At 40.6% G+C, this 23,777-nt stretch overlaps 1 protein-coding gene across 2 annotated transcripts in view; it reads left to right on the forward strand.

Moving 5' to 3' along the window:
- Parg (poly(ADP-ribose) glycohydrolase) overlaps positions 1-17,853 on the forward strand; it is a 109,774-nt gene extending 91,921 nt beyond the window's left edge. For both annotated transcript variants that reach the window (XM_057770781.1, XM_057770782.1), the window contains 3 exons: positions 3,672-3,777; positions 15,231-15,359; positions 16,230-17,853. In XM_057770781.1, coding sequence (XP_057626764.1) covers positions 3,672-3,777; positions 15,231-15,359; positions 16,230-16,384 — 390 coding nt within the window. In that variant the 3' untranslated portion in view covers positions 16,385-17,853. The remainder of the gene's footprint in view (positions 1-3,671; positions 3,778-15,230; positions 15,360-16,229) is intronic.
- Positions 17,854-23,777: the final 5,924 nt, after the last annotated feature.

The following is a 23,777-nucleotide window of genomic DNA, read 5'->3' on the forward strand; positions in this document are numbered from 1 at the left end:
TATTCATTTAAAAAATACGAGAAACTGGACTGGTAAGAAGTCTTGAGGTAAAGACACTGGCCACCAGTTCCAGTGGCCTGAGTTGGAGCCCTAGAGTCCACATGGTAGAATGAGGGAACTGATTTTCCCCATTTGTCCTCAAACTCCACAGGCATACTTGATGCTCACTGGCATGTACACATAGACAAAATAAATGAGAAGTAGGATAAACTGTCTGCTACCATATAGTTATTTCAAAGATTAAAAAGCCATCCATAATTCTCCCTTTCTAACAGTTTTTTGTAGTAGGTCTTTCCACATAAAATGTAGTCATATAAATGTACCCAAAAATTACCTATAATCTCCTATTTTATCATCTATTTCATCTGACTGTATTGGAATCTCTCATGTTTCCTTATCATCATGAAAAAATGTTTATAATTGTTCGGGTTGATAAGCTCTGGCTTAAAAACTTTCCTAGTTCTAAATAGTTTACTGACTTCCCAGTTTGCTCTGTGATGTAACATACCAATCAGTGTCTTTATACACCCGGATACTCAGAGCTTTACAGAGTGTATTATGACTGAGGAGAGAATGATTTTAAGGCTCTTTAGTAATATAAGTTTATTCTCTTTTCCAAAAAATTAAGTCTTTTTAAAAACCACAGAATACCAAAAACCTCTATATCAACTGTTCATTAGTTTAGATTAAAGTAGTATGATAGGTTAATTTCATATAAATAAGAAATTCTCCAGGAACAATAATTATTAATCTAGAGGAAAGTATATGTTTAGATGATAGTGAAACATAAAATGTGTCTGTAGACAGAAGTTTCTATCCTGCCCTGTCCCATAGCCGTTTAGTCCCAAAGAAAACACACGAGGCTTGTAATAATTATAAACTATTTGACCTTTTAGCTTAGGCTTATTACAAACTAGCTCTTACAACTTAACCCGTAATTCTTATCTGTGTTTAGCTATGTGGCTTGATATCTTTTCTCAGTGCAGCATTCTTATTGGGAAACTACAGTACTACTGGATTTACAAATGCTTGACTTAGCAAAGTGAAAGCATTTACATTTAGTCATTCTAACCAGTCCTTTGTATATACCAGTATGTAATTCTAAATCATCTAGTTTCTATCTAATTATTTTTCATAAGTTTTATCTGATAGTATTTGATAAAAATCATTAAATGCCTTTTAATTTCAGTTTCAGAGTTTTTGTTGTGGCCATTTTTTTCAAGAGTACTTTTCAAGAAAATACAATATTTTATGTTAGCTGTTACTTCTAATAATTTAAGTGTTTTAAACTCTCCATTGTTAATCACTAAACTAAGCTATTTTTGCTCATTGAAATGACTTAACCCCCAGTTATTTAGAGGCAGTTTTAGAGTTTCTAAGGCAGTGGCTGTCAACCTGTGGATTGCAGCCTCTGGTGTTGAAAGACCCTTTCTCAGGAATCACCTAAGACCATCAGAAAGCACAGACATTTGCATTATGATTCATAACAGTATCAAAATTAGTTAAGAATAGCTACAAAAATAATTTTATGGTTGGGGGTCACCACAACATGAGGAACTGTATTAAAGGGTCATAGCATTAAGAAGGTTGAGAACCACTGTCTGCCAGTCTAGACACGCTAGGTTCAAACCTCCATCTCCAGTACTCTAAAAAGACAGCTTCAGCTAGACGGTGGTGGTGCCCACCTTTAATCCTAGCACTCAGGAGCCAGAGATAGGGAGGATCTCTGTGAGTTCAAGGCCAGCCTGGTCTACAGAGAGATTGCCAGGACAGGCACCAAAGCTACACAGAGAAACCCTGTCTTGAAAACAAAACTAAAGAGAAAGAAAGAGAGAAAGATTGTAGTGGAAAAAAAAATGTGTTGAATGTAGCCAGAGAAACCCTGTCTTGAAAACAAAACTAAAGAGAAAGAAAGAGAGAAAGATTATAGTGGGAAAAAAAAAATGTGTTGAATGTAGCCATGTTGGGAAGAGAAATAAATAAGGGTTTTGATACGAGGTTTAGTTTTAAATAGAGCAGGGGGTTCCACTCATCATTGTCCATTATTGTCATTGCTCATCTGCCCTTCAGAGTTGTCCAATAAGTTATTAGAAGTGTGCAAAATCTTCTGGGAGGCAAGTTCCTCCTCTAGCTGTAACTGGGCTTTAGCCCTTTCCTTCCTTCAGCATGAGATTCCTGGAGAAGTTGGAGGACTTTAGGGTCCATTGTTTGAATATTCTAATGGCCAAAGGGAGAAACACAAGTGTCTGTCTTTAGTGTTATCTCTCCTGCAGGATGGTTATAGCCGGGAAGAGACTGAAACCACTCAGTAAAGAAGACAAAAACAAAAACTTGAGAGACCGAGAACTCATCTTTGTTTGGGCATGTTAGGACAAAATGACAGGAAACAGTGGCAGCTCTGTTTAGTCTGACAGGGTTGTTCTCCCTTGCATTCATGTAGTGAATGTCAGATTCTTCATCTTTGAAGAACCTGCCGAAAACAAATGGTGCTTTCTCATAATGTTGACCTGGAAGTGATTTCAGAGATTCAGTCCATCTGGTTATGTATGTAATCTGTGTGTGTTCTTCTATGGGCTCTGTACCTTGGTATTGAATAACGCTTTAACAACAACGTATAGTTAATAACCATCAGGATTTATAGCCTCGAAGGAACAGAAGGAATAGTCTTGTTAATCCGTCCAGACAGTGTGTAAGATACATTTTTTACCTTCATGGAGACTTAAGAGAGTGTTTACTGTATTTCTTCATACAGGCTTCACAGAAGCGACTCTCTTTATCCTTGCTTTTTCTCTAGGGACATTTGTCACAGAGCATTCTTTCAGTTGAAATGTTTTTGTCTTTGGTTGATACCTGAGACAACCTAGAGATTTGTTTTGTTAAGCCTCTACCTCATCTGAGGTAGGAAGACTGACATGACTGATAGCAAAGAAATAAAAAGCAGAAACTTAGAGACCTTAAACTAGGGTCTTCTTGTATCCAAAATGAGCTTTTCATTTAATTACTACTTTTCCAACACCCTTAGGATACATGGTGCTTTGTGGGTGGGGGGGTTACTGGCAGATTTTTAAGTAGTCTAGCTTAGAATAGAGCTGTGAAACTGGAGACTGGGACTGAGGGAGATTTAAAGGCCATTTTGTTCTCTTCTCGGAATATAAGAATCCCTTTTAAAGCTGTGGTCTTAGTCTAACCCTATTTAGCGGGGTGTAGAAAGGCGGAACCTATAAAACTGACTCTGATACTCCAAGGCCAGGGAAGCACTTAATTAACTCTGACTCCATGGAAGTCGAAAGCACCGATAGAAGTGGACAAAAGTGTGGAATAAGGACTTGTTGGGAGTTTTCATTCCTGGTGCTTTGTCAAGGGGTTCTTGAAATATATCTAGTAGTCCCATTTCTACTCATTTCAGTTGGATAGAGCAACTAAGACTTTTATTAGTGTGAGGGATTTGTTTTGCTCAACATCAAAACAGTTACATTAAAAAAAACCTAGAATTTTTCACTTTACTGTCTTCCCCATCTTACTCCTTTTCTATTTTTCCCTTTTATTTTGGTCCTAAGAAAAGTGGGAATGAGAATAAAAACTTGACAGTGGATGCTGATGGCAGCCCTTCCCGTGGTGGGTGCTGCTGGTGTCTGGTTGCTCATGGACTGTGGTATTTCTTTGTCCTGTAGGCTTACTGTGGATTTCTCCGTCCTGGAGTTCCTCCCGAGAATCTTTCTGCAGTGGCCACAGGAAACTGGGGTTGTGGTGCCTTTGGGGGTGATGCTCGATTAAAAGGTAAGTCAGTCACTGTAGACAAAAGCAGCAGCTTGCTGACTAGAGTAAGAGGGCTGGAGAGAGGAGTTAATCTGTCTCGGAAGCCCAATCTAGTGTTGTGTCACTGGAGACTATAGAAGTCTAAGGATGAAAAAGAATGTTTGGCATCATCCTCTTTTTTTTGCTGTGTTAGAAGGAATTCTTAGCTCCGGTTACTATTTCCATGCAGAGGTTGCTTATCTCTTTGGTCAACCAGATCCCATAGTGTTTAGCTGCATTGTAGAAAGGTCATGGGAAAGAAAACTGTGACACCAACTCTGAAGTTTCAAACCAAATGCCCGCCCACTGCAGTGCTTTGTTCACTGGGGTGATTTGTATGGGCATTGCTGTTCACTGAACTTCCTCACTCACTAGCCAGATGGACCATCTGCCATGCTGTGAGTACTGAGAATACAAGGTAAATAAGACGTGGTCCTTCTTCTTGACAGTCACAGCCCAGTTTACAACAGGAAGGCAAGGGGAAATGTGGATGTGGTGACTGATACTCTGATACATTCAGCACAGTGGGAATACAGCCTAGGGGAGCTGCATGAGTAGCACAGACCAGGAGGCATTTGGATACCCACGAAGGATGAGACATTGCAGAACACTGTTGGCAAAGCTACTGGCCCTTTACAGTGATAGCGTCTACATCTACTAGATTTGAAAGCATCAAATGTAGCAGGTAGTCGTGTCATTAGCTAAGGGTGAACACTACTCCATTCATCCCAGCTGGTCTGACAGAAACTAGAAGTTCCACATTACGTTCTGACACTTACCTCCCTGGAATGAGTACAGGCTAGGGCATCCTCTTCTACATGCTGCCTTTATTCAGACCATAGCCATAGGCTGGGGGTGGGGGGTCCCAGGCTACCTGCATTTTGCCTCCTGATCCCTTCAAGTTTGAAAATTCACTGGAATAACACACAGAATTGTTAAGTGCCATACTTTGAACAGAAAAGATATGCTTAGGATAAAGCCTGGGAGACAGTTGGGAACTTTGACAACTTAAATCAATGTGTTCAGCCGTAAAATTCTGTTCACTTTTGGTGCTTAGAGTGGGTTTTCATTACATAGGCGTGCTGGTTAAATCATTGCCCATATGGCTGAACTCGGTGTCTCTAGGGGGTTGGTGTCTTAGTTAAGATTTCTATGCTGTGATAAAACACTGACCAAAAGCAGCTTGGGGAGGAGAGGTTTGTTTCAGCTTACACTTCCACATCTCAATCCATTGGTGAAGGAACTCAGGGTGGAAACCCAAGGCAAGAACCTTGAGGCAGAGGCCAAGGAGGGGTGCTGCTTCCTGGCTTGTTTCCCATGGTTTGCTTAGCCTGATTTCCTATAGCATCCAGCTGCTCAGGAGTGGTTGTGCCCACAATGAGCTAGACCCTCACACATCAATCTTTTTTTTTTTTTTAAATGCCCAACAGGCTTGCCCATAGGCCAGTTTGGTGAAGGCATTTTCTCAACTGAGGTTCCCTCTTTTCTTGACTCTAGCTTGTCTCAAATTGACAAAGAACTAATCAAGACAGTTGGGGTTATCTGAATCACCTCATTAGTACCACAAAAACTAACCTAAAGCAGTTCTTAGTGTCTTCTGTGCTTCCTCCAGGAACATAGTACTAAGAGCCAGCTGGGAATCGTCAGGAAGCAGTAGGAACAGTCATGGCAAACATAAGGAGTAGCCGACCATGACAGCCAAACTAGGCACAGGTAAAACCCAGCTTATCAGGAAGGAAACAGATGTGTGTGTTGCAGCAGAATCATCCCCACAATGACAAACTTATTAGGAAGGAAACAGGTGTGTGTCGCAGCAGAATCATCCCCACAATGACAAGCTTATTAGGAAGGAAACAGGTGTGTCTCAGCAGAATCATCCCCACAATGACAAGCTTATTTTCATAAAAGTGACAGTCACTGTTCTGAAACCCAGAAAAGTACCATCAGGTATATAAACATCGCCAAACTCACTAGCAACATTTTGGTGGCCATCCATTTGAAAAGCTTTATGAGGGCGGTGGTGGCACACACCTTTAATCCCAGCACTTGGGAGGCAGAGGCAGGCGGATCTGTGAGTTCCAGGCCAGCCTGGTCTACAGGAAAAAATTGAAAATATGAAAAAATTTGGTGTATCCATCTGACATGAGTGCATTCACACCGTAATTTCACTCAATAGCCCCCTTTTTAAAACCTGCACTCTGATAGTTTTTAATACCAAAAAGTATAGACTTATTGTCAGTTATTTGAATGGTCCCACATTATTCTGTTCTGTGTACATATATATCATAGATCAGAGATTCTCTACTCAGTACGATTGGTTTGTGCACAATTTTATTTTAAGTTGCACATAATTACTTTCTCAGGATAAATTTTTTTCAAGTAAGATTACCTCCTAGAACATGTGTCCGTTATATTTTGGTACTTGATGTAGCTTGTCCCTGAAGGTCTGTGAACCTCAGGAGGTGAGGTGTATCAGTCTCCAGCCACTCTGCTGTTCAGCAGTTTTCCTGTTTATTGTACGTTTTTGGTTTTGTGAATTGTTTTTTATGCCTCCTCATATATTCTTGAGATAGTTGTTCTTCCTCTAGTTAGTAACAATTCTGATACTTTAAAAAAAGGCATACACCTTTAATCCCAGCACTTGGAAGGCAGAGGCAGGCGATTCTCTTGAGTTCAAAGCCAGTCTGGTCTACAGAGTTAGTTCTGGGACAGCCAGCGAAAAAACCTGTCTCAAAAAACAAAAAATAAATTTAAAATGTTAAGTGTTCATTGCCTATGTTACAGGCATTTTTCTCAGGTTTTTTTTTTCCCCATATTTTTGGTTAAATGCCACATTGAGTTAATTTTAGGTGTCCACGTTTTTGTGGTATCTTTCGAATACCCTTTCTTGTCCTCTCATTTCAAGTTCAAACACAAATTACCTGGCATATTTTTCTGATGTTTAAAAATTGACAAAAGAAAGAATTCGTGAAATTTATTTTATGAAATTCTTTATCCTCCTGAATTTATTTGAGAAAACCAGTTTTTCACTCTGGACTTATTGATCTTGTGACAGATACTTCTTTTTTCTGTTTTTCTCTTAAATAAAATGAATGACCAGATTCATGTCATCAATCCAGACACCTGGTTTGCCATAAACCGTAGTCATTTGTGCTGGACAGTAGAAAGCTTTATAAACGTGTTCATCTATTTCCTTTTCTTTGTGGCTTAAAAATCCTTTCTCTCACTGCAGCCTTGCTTGTCCCTCAGGGTAGTGTGCAGAGGTTTCTCTTGTGATTCATTTTCTCAGTTACTGAGATTCAGTCTTAGGAGTTATTCTCTCTCCCGTGCACTTGCTTGAATGTCATTAGAATACTTGTCATTAGGCCCTGCAGTAGGATATTGGTCACCTACACCATGATTTTGTTCAGTGTTGTTTGCTTACCATGCTGTGGATCAAACCCAGGGCCTTTTGCATGTTAGGCAAGTACTATATCACTACTTACACTTTGATTTTTATGAAATAAAATATTACGCATTAAACCATTACAGAAATACATCTGCTGAAATGGAAAGTTGTTTTTGGAATATTCATATGTAGATGGAAAGTGAACAAACATACTATGTGAATCATTTTAAAAATTAAATTATGTATGCATATAAAAAAGTGCACATATACTCTGTGGTTCTTTATGTTTATCTCTATATGTGCAATAACAAATAACCACAGTTTCCTCTAAGCAGTAATAGAGACATAACATATTTGCTTTTTGGTATGGGTTTTTTTTTTGGTTGTTATATATATATTATATTGTTTTTGTAAAAACAAAAACTTACCAGACATTTTATGGAGAATACAGGTGTATACAAATCCTTAAGCCTTTATATCTTAAAACTAGAAGCAAGTATTTTTGAGGTATATGTTGCCTAATAATACACAAGTTTTACAGTTTACTGTGAAAGTTTTTGTTTACTGTCAAGCTTCTTAATATTAGCTTTTCTAATTGTACATTAGTATAATCTTTTATTTGTTTAGTCAGTGGGTTTTTGTTTGTTTTTTGAGACAAGGTTTTCCTGTGTACCCTAGCAGCATATCTTGAATTCACTGTGTAGCCCAGGCAGGTCTTGAACTAAGGATCTGGCCTCAGCTTCCAAGTGCTGATGTTACAGACATACTCCACCACACCTGATCTGTTGTGAAAAATATAAAGAGAAGACTTTCATTTCTTAATTCATCCACTGTCATTTATTACAACTGCTGCCCCAGGCAACCAGCGGCCTTAGGACTTAGGAGAGCAGAGGGCTCTATGCTAACCCCCAAGCAGCAGATAACCTGCTGTACTGTGTCCCAATAGTGAGGCTGTATGCCCTCCTGCCTGCTGGGGCCTGTTTTTTTTCTTTTTCTGGAAGATTCAGGAAAGAGCCTGTGAGTCTGAACTCCCCTGATGGTCTCTGACTCACAGTGTTTCTTCAGGCATTCAGTAGAAAATAGGCTTCAAATCTCGAATCTGATCATTTCCTAGGCTGAGGATATGTGATCTAATAGTACTCATTGTTGACTTGAGGTTTCTGTCTCAGTCTGGTCTCGCAGCCATTCAGTCTCAAACACACAGAGGTCTATATTAATCATAAACCAGTTGGCCTAATAGCTCAGGCTTCTTATTAATTAATTCTTACATCTTAAGTTAGCCCATTATTCTTATTTATGTTAGCCACGTGGCTTGGTACCTTTTTCAGCAAGGCATTCTCATCTCATCTTGCTTCCTCTGCAGCTGGGTAACAACTCCAGACTGACTTTTCCTCTTTCCAGAATTCTCCTTTTCTCATTGCCTTCCTCTACTTCCTGCCTGGCTACTGGCCAATCAGCATTTTATTAAACAAGTACGAGAAACAAATCTTTACAGCATAAAACCATTGTCCCACAGCATCTCATGGTGCTGGACAACAGCAGGGTGCCACAGCTGCCAGGCACTGCGGTCATGAGCAGTGGCACCTGAAACTCCACAGTGCTGTGGCACTAGGCTAGGGTGTTCAGTAGAGTGGATGAGTAAGTGCATTTTAGGATGTTTTCAACAGAAATGAGTTTATTGAGACATAGGCCATCATAAGTAGGGTATAGTCAGTATCCTAAAGTGCCCCTAACCTTGGAGTGCCCACTTAGCTGTTACACTTTTGTTAAAGTTTTAGCTGATTTATTTGTCCCCACTTGTATGGTGTTCCTGTCTTTCACCAATGCTCTTTCAAAGGTAAAACAGTTTGTGTATTTTGTGTCATTAGTATATCTGGTCACACTTTATAATTTTGTAGATTATTTGGTCTTTTATCTTTGTTGGATCTTGAAGCAGCTTTGTGCGTTTGCTTTATAAACCTTTTGTGACTTTTTGGTTTGATATAGGGTCTCAAAACCCTACCTGACCTGAAACTCACTGTGTGGAACAGGCTAGCCCAGAACTCACAGAGATCCATCTGCCTCTGTTAGGATTTGAGTATGTGCCACCATGCAGAACTTTTTTTGCTGTTTTGTTTTTGGTGTGGTTTTGTTGTTGTTGTTGGTGGTGGTGTGTTGTTGTTGTTGTTTGTTTGTTTTAATACCCCACTAGAACAGACTGAGTGGGTTTCTGATAACAAATACTCTAGCCATCTCGGAACATAATTATCATTTAAGATGTTGTCTAAACATGAGGGCCACAAAAAGACCATTGCCAGAATGTTAGAGTATTCTTACTCAAGTAAGGCAGGAGAGAAATGAAGAGAGTTATCTGTTCACTGAGCCTGGGCTCTGTAAGATATTTCTAAGTAAAGGTAAGTTTGTTTCTTCCTAGACTTAATGCATTAGAATTGAAGAATAAGGACATGTCTACTTTAAGAGTTTATTTTAGCGTCTCTGTGGGACTTAACTATTGCTGACACGTTGGCACCTGAAAAGGCATCTCTGAAGAACATAGAACTTACCCATGCCTGAAGGATTCTGTCAATGAAACCCCCATCCTTCTGCTCTGTTTGCTTCATAACAAACGTGCTTGTGGTTTTTTTGTCAATGTTTCCTTATGATTCCCTCCTAGTTTATTTTTTACTATCTCCATAAGGTATTTACTTGCCTCCTAAAAGATTATGCCATTGCTAGCTTACTATACTAAAGAGTGTCTTGATGCCATAGTCCTGTGCAGTTTCTTTTCTATCCCTGAGCCTTGCCTAGTAAGTGACTCACAAATAAGATGTGTACCAGTGTTTCTGCACAGCTGTTTATTACTCAGCAGCCTCTGGGGACCTGTCTTTACTCTAAGACTCTGCACATTCTAAACGCTTATCTGTACCTGACTAGTTCCTTCCACCCCTTTCAGTCTCCACTTGAGTCTTAGCTACATCAGAGGATCCCATCTCCTCTACAAATGCTGTGTTGATCAGTGGTAGAGTGAAGAAGAAAAGAATCCTGACTCTAATGGAGGCTATTCCTTCTACCAGAAAGGAGGGAAGGATCTTTCCATTTGACCATGGGCCTTTCTTTCCACCTAGAAGGGCTTATTAAATAACTTGTCTGCTGAAGCCCTCATGGAATTGGCCTTATAAACGATTAGATCCTGGGATCAGCTTCTCTGTCTCTGCAACACGTGTATTGGTTCCCTCCTGCAGGGAACTCAGGGTGGTAGTCACATCCTCTAGTTTTCATCAGGTTGTGTCTACACAGCAGGAACTAGAACTAAATAGTTACAGACTTAATAAGCAGTGCAGTTGAATAGCCCAAGATTAAAAAAAAAAAATCCCATAGAAATACTCTAATCAGACCAACTTGGATACTCTTCCACTCATGAGACCAAGTGAACATACCCAGTATATTATTCATTAGCTGGGATTTCCAGTGGGTCTCTTCTTGACATATTAAATGAAAGATTGGTGAGATACAAAAACTTGGTATACATTTATTTTCTATTTGACTATCCTTATGTCCATTTAAATAAAACCTTAATAATGTCTTTATTAATTTCTTTGCTGTTTTAGAATCGATATGGCTAAACTCAAGACAGTCATGAAGGGACATACATGTCTCTAATCCCAGTACTCGAGCAGCTATGGCCTGTGAATCAGTAAGCCTAAGCTACATAGAAGACTTTGTCTTAAAACACAAACAACAACAAAAAGCTAACCTCTAGAAAAATTAATAATCGAGAATGGTAAAGAGATAGTGCCAGTGAGTCTTTTTCTGCTAGGCTATGGTTAACTTGTCCTGAAAACCCTTTAACTGAGGGTTGTGGAAATTATGGTGTAAACATCAGAAAGATGAATCCTGAAAGTATATTGTAGAGCAGGTCACCTCGCTTTGTCGTCTCAGGTTCCTTCGTACTTTGCTCCCTCTATGGGAATAGACCACACTTCTTTTTCTGTCTCAGTTTCCCCTGAGTAAGAATACATGTAACATTCCTGCATTGTTCTTTTTGTGGCCCATTGTTTTATATGATAGTGCAAGGTCAAGAATGAGTGGAGTGTTTGTTATCAGTTATAAGAGATGCTACTGCGTTTCTGGGTCTGGAAATGGCTTGCACACTGTTTCATAGTCCAAGTTGAAGGTGATCCATCAGTCAGGTGTAAGAACCATTGCATTGTCTCTTTGTGTTTGCATAGCTACTCTTGTAACCCTCTTCGTAAAACTGGGAAGCCATGGTTGGTAGACAGACTCACAAAGGAACACAGCAGGGATATGTTAGGACTGGTGAAGTTGTCTTCCTCCAAAGACATTATCATTATATTTTTATTGTGAGGTAAGGTGATATATTGAGTGTATTCTGTGTGCTAGGAGATGTACTAGGTGTATTAATGGGTCACCAGACTTGGCAATAAGTTAGTCATTTGTTGTATAAGCCCACAACAACCTATTAGGAAGACTTTTTGTTTTTATAGGTGACATACTAAGGCATAGAGAGTGGGTAGTAAGCTTGACATCACACAGCTATCAACTTACCAGTTCCGTATTCTAACCAGATTTAAGACCAGTGTGTACACTTTTTATTTAATCTGCATTGGATTTGGATCTAAATATGAGAGCTGACATTTGTGATGGTTAACCTTGATGGGATTTAGGGTCCCCATGGAAGCCTCTAGGCATATCTATTTGGGGTTTCTAGTTGAGGTCAATTAAGGTGGAAAACCTACCCTAAATATGGGCAGTTCTGATCAGTGGGCCAGGGTGCTGGGCTGACTACAAAGGAGAGCAGCCGAGTATACAGAGTGACCAGCCGCTCCCCTGCCTTCCCTACTGTGATGGGCTGGCTGTACTGTCAGCCTGGGAGCCACGTGAGTCTTTCTGTCCTTCAGCTGCTTTTGTTAGGTGTCTTATGCGAGAGTGAGGAAACTGCTGCAGCCCTGCGTAGCGTGGCGGGCTTGAAGAAGGCCTGTTGAAAGCAGTGGACTGTAGAGGTTGAACTTGGTGATGTCTGTAGGAAGATGGCGGGTAAGGCGAGACTAAGCACAGTAGTAGCCAGGGACAGGAAGACTCAGGAGGTAAGAGGTGGTCTACAAGAGTGCTTTTTGGTGTAAACACCATATGTGCCTTGGGGTTTAACAAGCAGAGCTGGATGGAGATTGTCAGAGCAGCCAAGGGTGTGAGCTCAGAAGACTGAGTTTAGTAGGAAGGCGTGGGCAGTACTTCTACACTGTCCTAGTTGAACCTTCTTGCCAGAGTACACTCAGAATGCAAATAAGCAGGTTAAGGAAACCTTGTGTCTGACGTATGGTGAAGTCTGCTTGATATCATGCAGAATGATTTTGTGTTGCAGCTTGGAAAAAGCAGAATGGGTAAGACATGGGGTTTTGAATCAGAGTACAAGGTACAAATCTCAGCTCTGCTGCATTCTTTCTAGGTGTCTTTGGACATTCTTAGCCTTTTTCAAAATGACAGTAATACTAATTATCTTGTTCTATTCTGTAAAAATTAAATGAGCTTATCCTTAGTAGACTTCATCTGCTATATGCTCCATATGAGTAGGAGCATACTACTAATACTACATGTGATAGTCTCAGACACCACCTATGGACGAGTTTTCATTACCTGACACCTTCCAGTGAGACAGGGTCTCTCTCTATAGCACTGGCTGTCTGGGAATTTGCTCTGTAGACCAGGCTGGCCTTGAACCTAAGGACCACCTGACTCTCCCTCCCTAGTGCTGGGATTAAAGGTATGTACCTCTACACCTGGCCCTATCTTACCCATATTTGCTTGGTTCGTTTGCTGTAACAGGATGCAGTAAATTACTTTTTAAGCTTATTCATATTTGTGTTTTCCTCGTGGTATAACATGGTTGCCAAAAAGAAAATTAAAACCAAGCTCCCTTGGTTAATTTAAGTGATTATTTTGGCACCTATGTATGCTTGAGCTAGAATTATCAGCTTTTATAACAGACTTGGCATCTGTCCCATATCCCATTAAATTTATTCTCATCTAACTTCTAATGCAAGAGAATTCGCTTAAATCATAATGTTTAATTCTAGAGGTTTGCAAAGACCTTAGAGATGTCATAGACAGCGGGTGCAGTAATTTAAAATACTGGAGAGATGGCTTAGTGGTTAAGAGCATTGACTGCTCTTCCAAAGGACCACAAATTCAATTCCCAGCACTTACATAGCAGCTTACAACTATCTGTAACTCCAGTTCCAGAGGCTCCGACTCTCTCACACAGACATACATGCAGGCAACACTAAATGCACATTAAATAAACAATGAAAAGATTTAAAATGCTTTGTCAATGACTTAATGATGTATTTGAGATTAATTTATCTTCCTGGAAATTTCATTTGTGTAGTTACAGTCTTAACATCTGATACAGGCAGAAAAATTCTAACAGTAATTAGAGAATCCTAACTGAGAGTTTCTAAGGATCATTTAGTTCAGCTCCTTTGTGTAACTGAGAAAACAAGACCAAGAGAGCCAAGCCAAAGTGGCTGAGTACAGCTAGCAGAGGTGAGGACTGACATGGATGCCTGTCTGGTCCAGCGTATGTCTGCTCAATAGGATGACTAGAACAGAGGCAGTTGTGCGGTCAAGACCGACTGATGGGCCCTTTCCTAGCATGTTAAGCCAGCTTTTCATTCTCTCTAAAAAGGAAAACATGTCATGAGGAAGATGGCAATTCATTAGTTTTCATTTTTTATATGTACTTTAAGGTTAATTAAGAACCTTTTAAAACTGGGCCTTCTGAAGCTTTAATGTATGTATAAGTTGGTTGAGCAATTTTAATTAAAACTTGAAATTAATTACTTTCAACATTATAAGATTAATGAAACCTAGTCATGGTATCTCCAGGTTGTAGATGCTCAGTAAATATGGTTTAAAAAGCAGGACAGGATTTGGATGGTATTTTAGAACCTCGCATGCCTTGGCAAAAATAATAGCAGTAGGCATAGTAGCACACTGTTCTAATCCCAGCACTCATGCAAGTCACTGAGGCAGAGGATTGTGAGTTCAAGGCCTGCCTGAACCTACAAAGTAAGACCTTACTTTTTTAAAAGATAAAAATAGCACACTCGTTTATAATTTTAAATAATTATGTGTGTGTGCATACACTACATGTAGAGGACAGAGAACAGCTTGTGGGAATCCAGTTTTTACTTCTACCATCTGGGCGGGGATTGAATTCAGACTGTTAGGCTTGGCAGCAACTGCATTTACCTAGTGGACCATTTGAGCATAGTTAATGTTTCTCCTCTTCCTTAAATATAGCAGATTTGTAGCCTTGATTGAGGTAGTGGCTCTCGGTTGTTTTTTTGTTCTAATGCACCAGGGGCTACTCATTTCAGCATCTTCAGGAACACTCTGTTGCTGTGGTGGGACAGATGGATGTGAGTGCTGGAGGGATCCAGGGTGGTGTGAGTGAGTGCTGGAGGGATGCAGGGTGGTGTGAGTGCTGGAGGGATGTGGGGTGGTGTGAGTGAGTGCTGGAGGGATGCGGGGTGGTGTGAGTGCTGGAGGGATGCGGGGTGGTGTGAGTGAGTGCTGGAGGGATGCGGGGTGGTGTGAGTGAGTGCTGGAGGGATGCAGGATGCTTAGCCTGTATGGGAAGAGCCTATAACAGTGACTTCATCAGAACCTCCCAAGTGGGACTGTGATGCAAAAGACCAGTGAGTGTGTAATGTGACAAAATTATTAAATTGTGCAAAAAGAAAAATAATTCAAGATTAATAGAAGTAATTATAAATACTACCTTTATGCCTTGGTTTGCTGCTTCAAGTGTGCTTTTTTTTATGGTCCAAAGAAGATAACTGCAGTTGAATGTTATTCTCAAAGCATACTTAGGAGTCATAATTTGTGTTATCTTGTGTTCACTGTACCTGATAACATACACATTGGGTTTGTAAATCCTTAATCCAGGATAAATCTGTGCCATACCAGCTTCTGTAGCTGGTTGAAAGAGTTACTGGTATATTGATAGGAAGCGCCATGACATAACTGCCTGTTCTTTTTGCTGCAGCCTTAATACAGATACTGGCAGCTGCTGCTGCTGAACGTGATGTGGTTTATTTCACCTTTGGGGATGCAGAATTGATGAGAGACATTTACAACATGCACACTTTCCTTACTGAGAGGAAACTGAATGTTGGTGAGTAGGAGATAGTCTTGACACTTAGTATCTAGATGGATGAGTACGGTCCAGGGGAACACTTGCTAAGTCTGGTGCATCATAGTAAGAAAGGTCTGCCTGGAGCTGGGGAAGTAGCACAGCATTTAAGCAGGCAGGTTCTGCAGAGCTTTGGTTTTTTTTTTCCTGGAAGAGTTTCAGTCATGATATTGACTTAAGTTTGTCATCTTAGAGTGAGGTCTCTAGCCAGGCATGGTGGTATGTGCCTAGAATCCCAGCCAATTGAAAGGCTCATTAGTTCCAGGCCAATCTGGAATAATAGGATAATAGCGAGCTCTGTCACCTAAATATATATATATGAAAACTAGAATCAATGTCCATTTTTACTTTTATTTTTAGAAAAATCTAAAAGGGAATATGAGGGTATACATAGTGCATAAAAACACATATTCAAGGAAGGGATGGAAGGGGGTGGAGGAGGGGGGAGATAAATTCAAACCTGACAGTCCTCAAGTCCTCAGTCTGTCAAATTTATGAGAATGCAGTGTGCTCATCAAGTATGTTGCTCCTCTGGGAGCTGGGTGTGTAACTGGGGTTGCAGTGAACTCTATAGACAATGCATGGACAATGGATTATGAACAGCCTATAATCATAGCCTAAGCTCCTTAGAGTGTTTTTTAAATGTTAAAGTTTATGTCCAGGAAAGCCTTCTAGGCATTAGAAATTCATACTATATTTTTAGAAGCCAAATCTAAGCTTATACTATTTAAGCTAAGTTAAAATAACAGTGTGTTTGTTTGTTTGTTTGTTTGTTTAATTGATTATTTTTGTTTTTGAAGTTTTCCCATCAATATAACTTAATATGCAAATTGTTCTGGCCTTTCACTCTAGGAAAAGTGTATAAGTTGTTACTACGATACTACAATGAAGAATGCAGAAACTGTTCCACTCCTGGACCAGACATGAAGCTTTATTCTTTCATATACCATGCTGTTGAGTCAAATGCAGAGACCACTGAGCAACCAGGACAAAAGACAGAGACCTGAGGAACCAAGTAAATAGGACCTTCCTCTCACGTCTCAAAGACTTCCTGTTTGAACTGTGGGATGTAATGTATGAACTGACTTAAGCTGGTATACGTGTGTATATAATCCACATTTGTAATCAAGGATGCACCCCTTCTCTGTATGCAGTTGTCATTTGTACATCTGAGCCCCTTTCAACTTACTGACGTGGGCTTAGATGTTTTCTTCCATTATCGTCTCCTTCAGTCCTTATTCTTTGACTTTTCTTTATTTTGCCAATCAGATTTCTTGTGAAATCCCATGAAAGGTTGCACTCAGCTTTGAGGTCACTTCCTTGTCTGATCTTCCCCAGGCTGCTTTGGTGGCTAGCAGATGCCATTGCACCTGGAGGAAGTTCAAACCCTGGACTAAAGTGGAGACTGCTACAGAGTTCCTGGGAGCCTTGCATTGTCTACATTTTGAATTTTGAAAATTAAGAGTTAATGTTTTTCTTATGTTACTTAATGTCAGGATCTTAGGCTAAATCTGTTTTTTATTTAAGACAGACTAATTTCCAGTTACTCTTTTGAAACATCATCTCTATAGCAATGGTTTATTCGTCCTTTTCCCCAGCTCCATTTTTTTGACACTATTTTAGAAGCTAATCAAGAGGAAAGAAGCTGTAGAATCAAAGTCTTCCTCATACAGTGTAAAGAAACCAGGTTCAGGAGAGTCACTGGGTTTTTGTTTGTTTTTCTTTTGCAATTAGGATCGATGTTTGTTCTGTGGCACTTACGGCTTATTGATGTAACCAAAGGTTGGGGACTGGAAACTTCATGCTGATTTGTACATATTGAAGTTTCTCTGGCAGTAAAGCTTAGAGTTAATACGTTTTCATTAATAAATCATTTGTCAGAAAATCTCATATCACCTATATTTTATTTATCCATATAAACATGTGCTTCTTAATTGTGTCTGTGGGAACACATAAGATCCAACAGCTATGGGGGGGGGGGGCAACTAGATTCGGGCTTTATCAGAGCTCTGTTCAAAATGTGTTATTCAGATTTGTATTTTTAAAACCACCAACGGGGTAAATGGTAACTGATGTTTTTGTGAGGTTTATTTGGAAACCAAAGCCAATCTCGCATTGACTGGTTACAGTTTAATGACAAAAACACTTTTCCGGATTTCCTAAGTAGTCTTAAACTGTTGGGGTTCTGGTGTGCAGTCTGGCTGCCGGACCGGCCCAGTTGAAGTCAGTCCTGTTTCTAAGAAGCTCTTGTTCCATGCTCTAAACTCCTTTGCCATCACTGACTGGTAGGAACATGGGGCCTGGGCCAGTGTCTCGGCTCTGTCCTTTTGTGTAGAGATTGGGAGGATAACGGGCTTTGGCACATGAAGGCCACCGCTCGTCAGTGATGAAGCTCTTTACTGCAACAACTAAGACTGTTTGATCAGATCTCAAATGTAGAGGATTCTGACCTTATCCTCAGTGATACTAAATAAAATCTCTTTCCCTTCCAGCTGTTCTGTGCTTTCCTGAGGACTTGTGGATATATTTCATTCCCTTCTTTTTCCATTCTCACACCTTTCCCTCTTAGGCAGTCAGACGATATGGAAACTGTAGATCAGGCTAAAAGCCCACCCACCCAGCCTAGTACCCCAGAGTGCAGAAGCTGAGATCCAGCTTTAGTGCTGTGCAGGGTTAGCACAGCATTCTATAGCTGCCTCCTGTGGAGATGCAGGACGTGGCCATCTATAGCTGCCTTTTGTGGGGTGCCAGGAATTAAGGCTGATGAGTGTGTATCAGCGTATGTTGATGTCGGCGTGTCCTGATGAGTGTGTATCAGCGTATGTTGATGTCGGCGTGTCCTGATGAGTGTGCACAGGTTAATGAAGCTGAGCAGACTGAGGAGGGGTATCATGCAGAGAACACTATTACTCTATCCTTGAAGAGCCTCTGCCTTTTAAAGCGGGAGGGGTGTAATTAGCATCCTTATCTATTGTGTTTAATGGCACCTTCTTATTCTCTTTCATGTAGCATTTGTTGTTTTATTTCGTATTGTTGACTCTTTCCTCCTTTAATTTACCAAGTTTGGAAATCTTAAATTTTTAATAAAGCTCATTTTTAATTTCTAACCCACTTAAGAAAACAATGTGCAGTAACAGGTAGGGCATCAAATCAAGAGAATTGAGTTAACAGTTTAAATTTGTCTCTGAGTCTCTTACCTCATTGAGCTGGCAAATAAACTAGTAACCTGCCGGGAACTAAGCATAAAGCCGGCAGTATAGTGTCTAGCATCTGCTAGTTGCTCTACACAGTGTAGTGCACTCCTTGAGTGCGCTAGCAGATGTGATGCCAGCTCTGCCTTTAGGAGTTCATTATGAAAGGGTAAAGGACCCCACCCCCATCTCCAACCAGGGCCAGAAAAAAGGCCCAAGGCTTCAAGAAATCTGCCCCCCGTAGAATTCCAGAAAGCAGCCCACCTCACCTCATGCCCTGAAACCTGGAGGTCACAAAAACAGGCAGACTCTGACCCACCCTGCAATTAAAACAAAAATAAAAACCAGTTTCTTGGGTCTAACAAAGCTATGCCCTGCCCTTCCCTAAGCACTACAGAAACCCTTCTCAGCTGTACACGATGTGTTCTCCTGGACCCTCAAGTACCAAGTCACAAGATTTGGAGGCATCAGCATCTCAAGCCAATCAGAGTTTGCTCTTGTCATTTTGAGGTTAAACTGAGTCTGTGTTTTCATTTTCCCCCACTGACATCTTTCTTACAAAGGGGACCTGCCTCATCACCCCTACTGAGGGTGGAACTTGGCACGGCGGGTGCTCGAGCACTGAGTTTGTGCCCTGCACCCTCCAGATGCAACCGGGTCAGTCTCCCAACAGAGGTCCTTGGTGTTTCATTCTATGCCTACCCACACACCTAAGGCTCCTTTTAGAAAGTGGGTTCGGTGTGCCCCATTTCAGTCAGGGCATATTACATGACTTCAGATGTGAGATTTTTCACTGGTGCATCAGGGTTGTACCCCTAAAGTTTTGATTTGGGACCAATTCAGATATGGCGTTTTCAAATGAAGGATGCTGAAACTAAACAGTTATGCTTTGCCGTGGGTGTATTTATACTTGCTGGCTACAGTTACATCTGTAACTTGAAGAGGAAATGTAACGAAGCCTGGTGTTTACAGTAGCAAACAGATAATTTATCTCTCATATGTAATGGTCTAGAAACCAAATGTCCAGTCCCACTCCAGAATATACTTAAAAGGTTGGGCTGTGGTAGAACTGAGAGTTTCTTGAAACCTTAAGTAAAAGTGAGGTCTGTGTAGATCCTTACCTGCTTCCTTCCCCTTCTCTAGTATCTGTAACTTTACTCTTGTGACTTCCTGATGCAAAGAAAGGCCTGGTCTAGAGTATCATTTTAAAGAGAAAGCTCAAAAAAGCCTGAACTCTGAAACCTGTAGACACCACCCACCACTGTGCGCGCGCGCGCGTGCGTGTGTGTGTGTGTGTGTGTGTGTGTGTGTGTTGGAAGGGGGAACGACACAGACACAAGTCCAGTTGTTGCTAGAATAGGAGCCCACAATAATCCGTGCACTTTGACCAAACTGCTCAAAACCATTTCCCATCACAGTCTACTGCCTATAGCAAAGTGTCCGAGTTCCTGTTCCCTAGATGCCACAAGAATCTTTGGAGCTAATGGTGGCAGATTTCCCAAACTGGTCAGAGGAACTGCGTATTTTTATCTAATGACTGTTTCTATTTTGTTTTATTTATTTATGTTTTATCTTACATACATGATTAATGTGTTGTGAAGATTCTAAGTTTGGGGAACAGGAGAGGTCTTAGGAGTTTTTATAAGGACAGTAATATGAAATTCCAGCACCTGTTTGCTGTGGCCTTCTTTTCCCTCCAGTAATTATTCACTGTCTGAGATTTTGTGGACATGTGTCATTTCACACATGACAAGCATTCTAGGTACGTTTGTTTTTCTTCCATCTTAGGCTTTTGGAGTCACATTGCCTAGTGTTTAATCCCTTGTTATTTTCATACCTGTAAGAGAGCTTGAGTCAGGGACCGTGGCCTGGGCCATCCACAAATTCATAGGTACTAAGAGCTTTCTTGGGGCCAGCTGTTGTATTCTGCTCAGAAGCAAAGACAAGTGACTTGTGTCTATATTCAGCTCTAAGTTGAGGCAGAGTGAGGCTAAATGACCTGAAACCCACAAATGACATTTTATTTTTACGGCCTTATTCCAGTTGAACCCGTTGAATCTCTTTGCTATCAGCTTGAAAACTAAATAGGAGCCCAGCAGAGCTCTGATTTGAAGAGTTGTGTAGCAAATGATCTCAGACGTCACGTGAGGCCGGCTGTCTGGATGCCTCAGCAGGCTCACATCCTGCCTTCAGTGGGCCCTGAACGCCAAGGAAGCCGCTCTGAGGACAGAAAGGTACTGAGGATGACAGAATGCACGTGGTCTGAAGGAACCCTTCCGGAAGGTATCTTCTGGGAGTGGAAGGGACAGTGGGGCTCAGGGAGCTGTACAACAACAGCTCAGTTGTTTCTAAAAATGCCCGAATGCACCCTACTACTTTGTGTGCTAATTAAGTAACTAGTTTTTAAAAGTAATTTTCTACTGGGAATGCTCGTTTCCCTGGAGTGGGTCCAAACACCCTGGATAAAGGTTAAGCTTCTTTTGCTTTGGCTGGATTTACATCATCTCAGTTGATCTAAACAGTATGAATTTCATCATTAAAAGGTGAAAATTAACAGATGAAGTTCATGTAATAGCACAGTATTCAAATTGTGGGGGTCTGTGGGTTAGAAGGTACCAGGGGGGGTCACCCTAGATGAAAAGATAGACCAGCATGACAGATGTCTTCTGTTAAGGTTGTAAGAACACACTATAAGCTGGGATGTAAAATTTCAGTGTGCCGATCAAAGCGTGTTTTCTAGAGCTGGCAGCCTCTTGTCTTGAGCATGTGTGAAGACAGAATTCATTCCCGTGAACCAGTCATCCTTTTTTTCTCCATATTACAGCATCTCTAACGTCAGAATACTTTTTAAAAGTATACAGTGCTTTTTCTTTTTTTTTATAATAAAAAGTATCTCTTATTTTATTGTGTGTTAAAATTTTGACAGTTCAAGTGCCTTTTTTTATTCTTTTTTTAAATAAAATTTCCACCTGTCCCCTTTCCCATTTCCCTCCCCCTCCTCCCAAATATTGCCCCTCCCCCCACTCCCCTTTCCCTATCCCCACTCTTCCTTCCCCCACTCCATTCCCTCTCCCTCTCGATACTGAAGAGCAGTACAAATTCCCTGCCCTGTGGGAAGACCAAGGTCCTCCCACTTCTATCTAGGTCCATGAAGGTGATCGTCCAAACAGGCTAAGTTCCCACATAGCCAGTTCATGTATTAGGATCGAAACCTAGTGCCATTGTCCTTGGCTTCTCATCAGCCTTCATTGTCCGCCATGTTCAGAGAGTCCAGTTTCAACCATCCATTGCTGGTGGGAATGCAAACTAGTGCAACCACTTTGGAAATCAGTGTGGCGATTTCTCAGGAAATTTGGGATCAACCTACCCCAAGATCCAGTAATACCACTCTTGGGAATATACCCAAGAGACGCCCTATCATATGACAAAAGTATCTGTTCAACTATGTTCATAGCAGCATTGTTTGTAATAGCCAGAACCTGGAAACAACCTAGATGCCCTTCAATGGAGGAATGGATGAAGAAAGTGTGGAATATATACATATTAGAGTACTACTCAGCGGTAAAAAACAATGACTTCTCGAATTTTGCGTGCAAATGGATGGAAATAGAAAATACTATCCTGAGTGAGGTATCCCAGACCCAAAGAGAGGAACTTGGGATGTACTCACTCATAATTGGTTTCTAGCCATAAATAAAGGACATTGAGCATACAGTGCTTTTTCTTAATGATACATAAGATTAAGGGAGTCTTTTATAGTTTATAATCCAGGGAATCTCATTTTTGAGGAACTGTGGTAATCTTAGTGGCGACCATATGCCGGTCACTTAAGCTCTGGGTACTATAAGTGTAACTGAGCAGTGGAGCCCCCATTAGCAAGGTTATGCTCTAGAAAGAATGCAGATGGTCACTAGTCTCGTAAAGTTCTGCCTGTTACTTAGACTAGGTAGTTAGGAAATTATGTTTTTTAAAAGAATTTTATACATACATTAAAACTAGAAAAATGAACTTCAGTATATCACCCCTCTTTATTAAATTAATTTTCAACAATTAATTTGTACTTTTTACCTTCACTATATTCCAACCCATTACCTACCTCTGAATTATGAAGTTCACCCAAGACATTTCATCTGTAGCCAGTATATCTTAAAAAGATGTACCCACAATATCACACACACACACTGAAGTAAGGGAAGGACTTCTACTTCTAAAGGGTAGCATTAGTAGTGGACATACTTTCCAGTGTCCCTGTTAAGTACAAGTAAAGCCATGGCCATTATAGTAAAGCAACAGCAACAACTGGATGACTGAGAGATAGCAGAAGGGAAGGCGGACTACTAGGGGCCTGGGGGTCTACAACACAGAGGTTCCTGTGGGTTTTCTTACTGCTTCCGAGACGCCATGCTCTTACTGGGGAAGCCAACTACTCGGAAATGCTGAATGCAGAAGGAAATGGGGGGGGTCCGAAATCCATAACTAATAGAGTTAAACTTCTGAAAACTAAAGGAAAAAAAAAACCTTGAAAATAATGAGCAAGGAAGGACACATTCTAAGACAAACAGTTCAATTGATTGGATTTCTTTTCAAAATTCATGAAGCCTGGAAGTAAATGCTACATTCTGTGTGGTTGCCAAAAGAAAAAAAAAAAGAAGAAGAATTCAGCAAAAACATAATTCAGGGATAGAGGTCACCATGACAGTGTGAGATGTGGGAAAGCCAAGGGAGCTAGTTGAACTGACTAATAAACCTAGCTTATCCAAGAGCTTAACTGAAGCTCTCAAAAGAGATGGAGTGGTTTTCAAAAAAAAGATATTAGAAGATCAGAAAGGAAGGATAGAAAGTTGAAGTGTGGGTGAGTATGGTAAACCTCAAGATTCCCAAATGTTTATTGAAGTTAAAAGTGGTTTTATTGTGTGTAGAAATGAAGCAATGACTCAGTTGTCAATATTGAGGGTCAGAAGCATGAAGAGAGAGTTTCTGTATCACACAAACAGGTAAAACGCAACGCTGGGACACAGTGACAAGCTGTGGGTGGCGCATGGTGGCAAACATATGGCAACCACCAGAAGAGATACACTTGCAACTGCTGTCTTTCTGTGACTGGGATTCTGAAGAGTGCTGCATTAACCTATAAGAAGGCAGGAAAGCCAGGTGGTGGTTGTACACACTTTTCAATAAACATCTCAGAAAATAAAGCAAATTAAAAAAA

This window comes from Chionomys nivalis, chromosome 5 (genome assembly GCF_950005125.1).
Source record: "Chionomys nivalis chromosome 5, mChiNiv1.1, whole genome shotgun sequence".
Classification (NCBI taxonomy): domain Eukaryota; kingdom Metazoa; phylum Chordata; class Mammalia; order Rodentia; family Cricetidae; genus Chionomys; species Chionomys nivalis.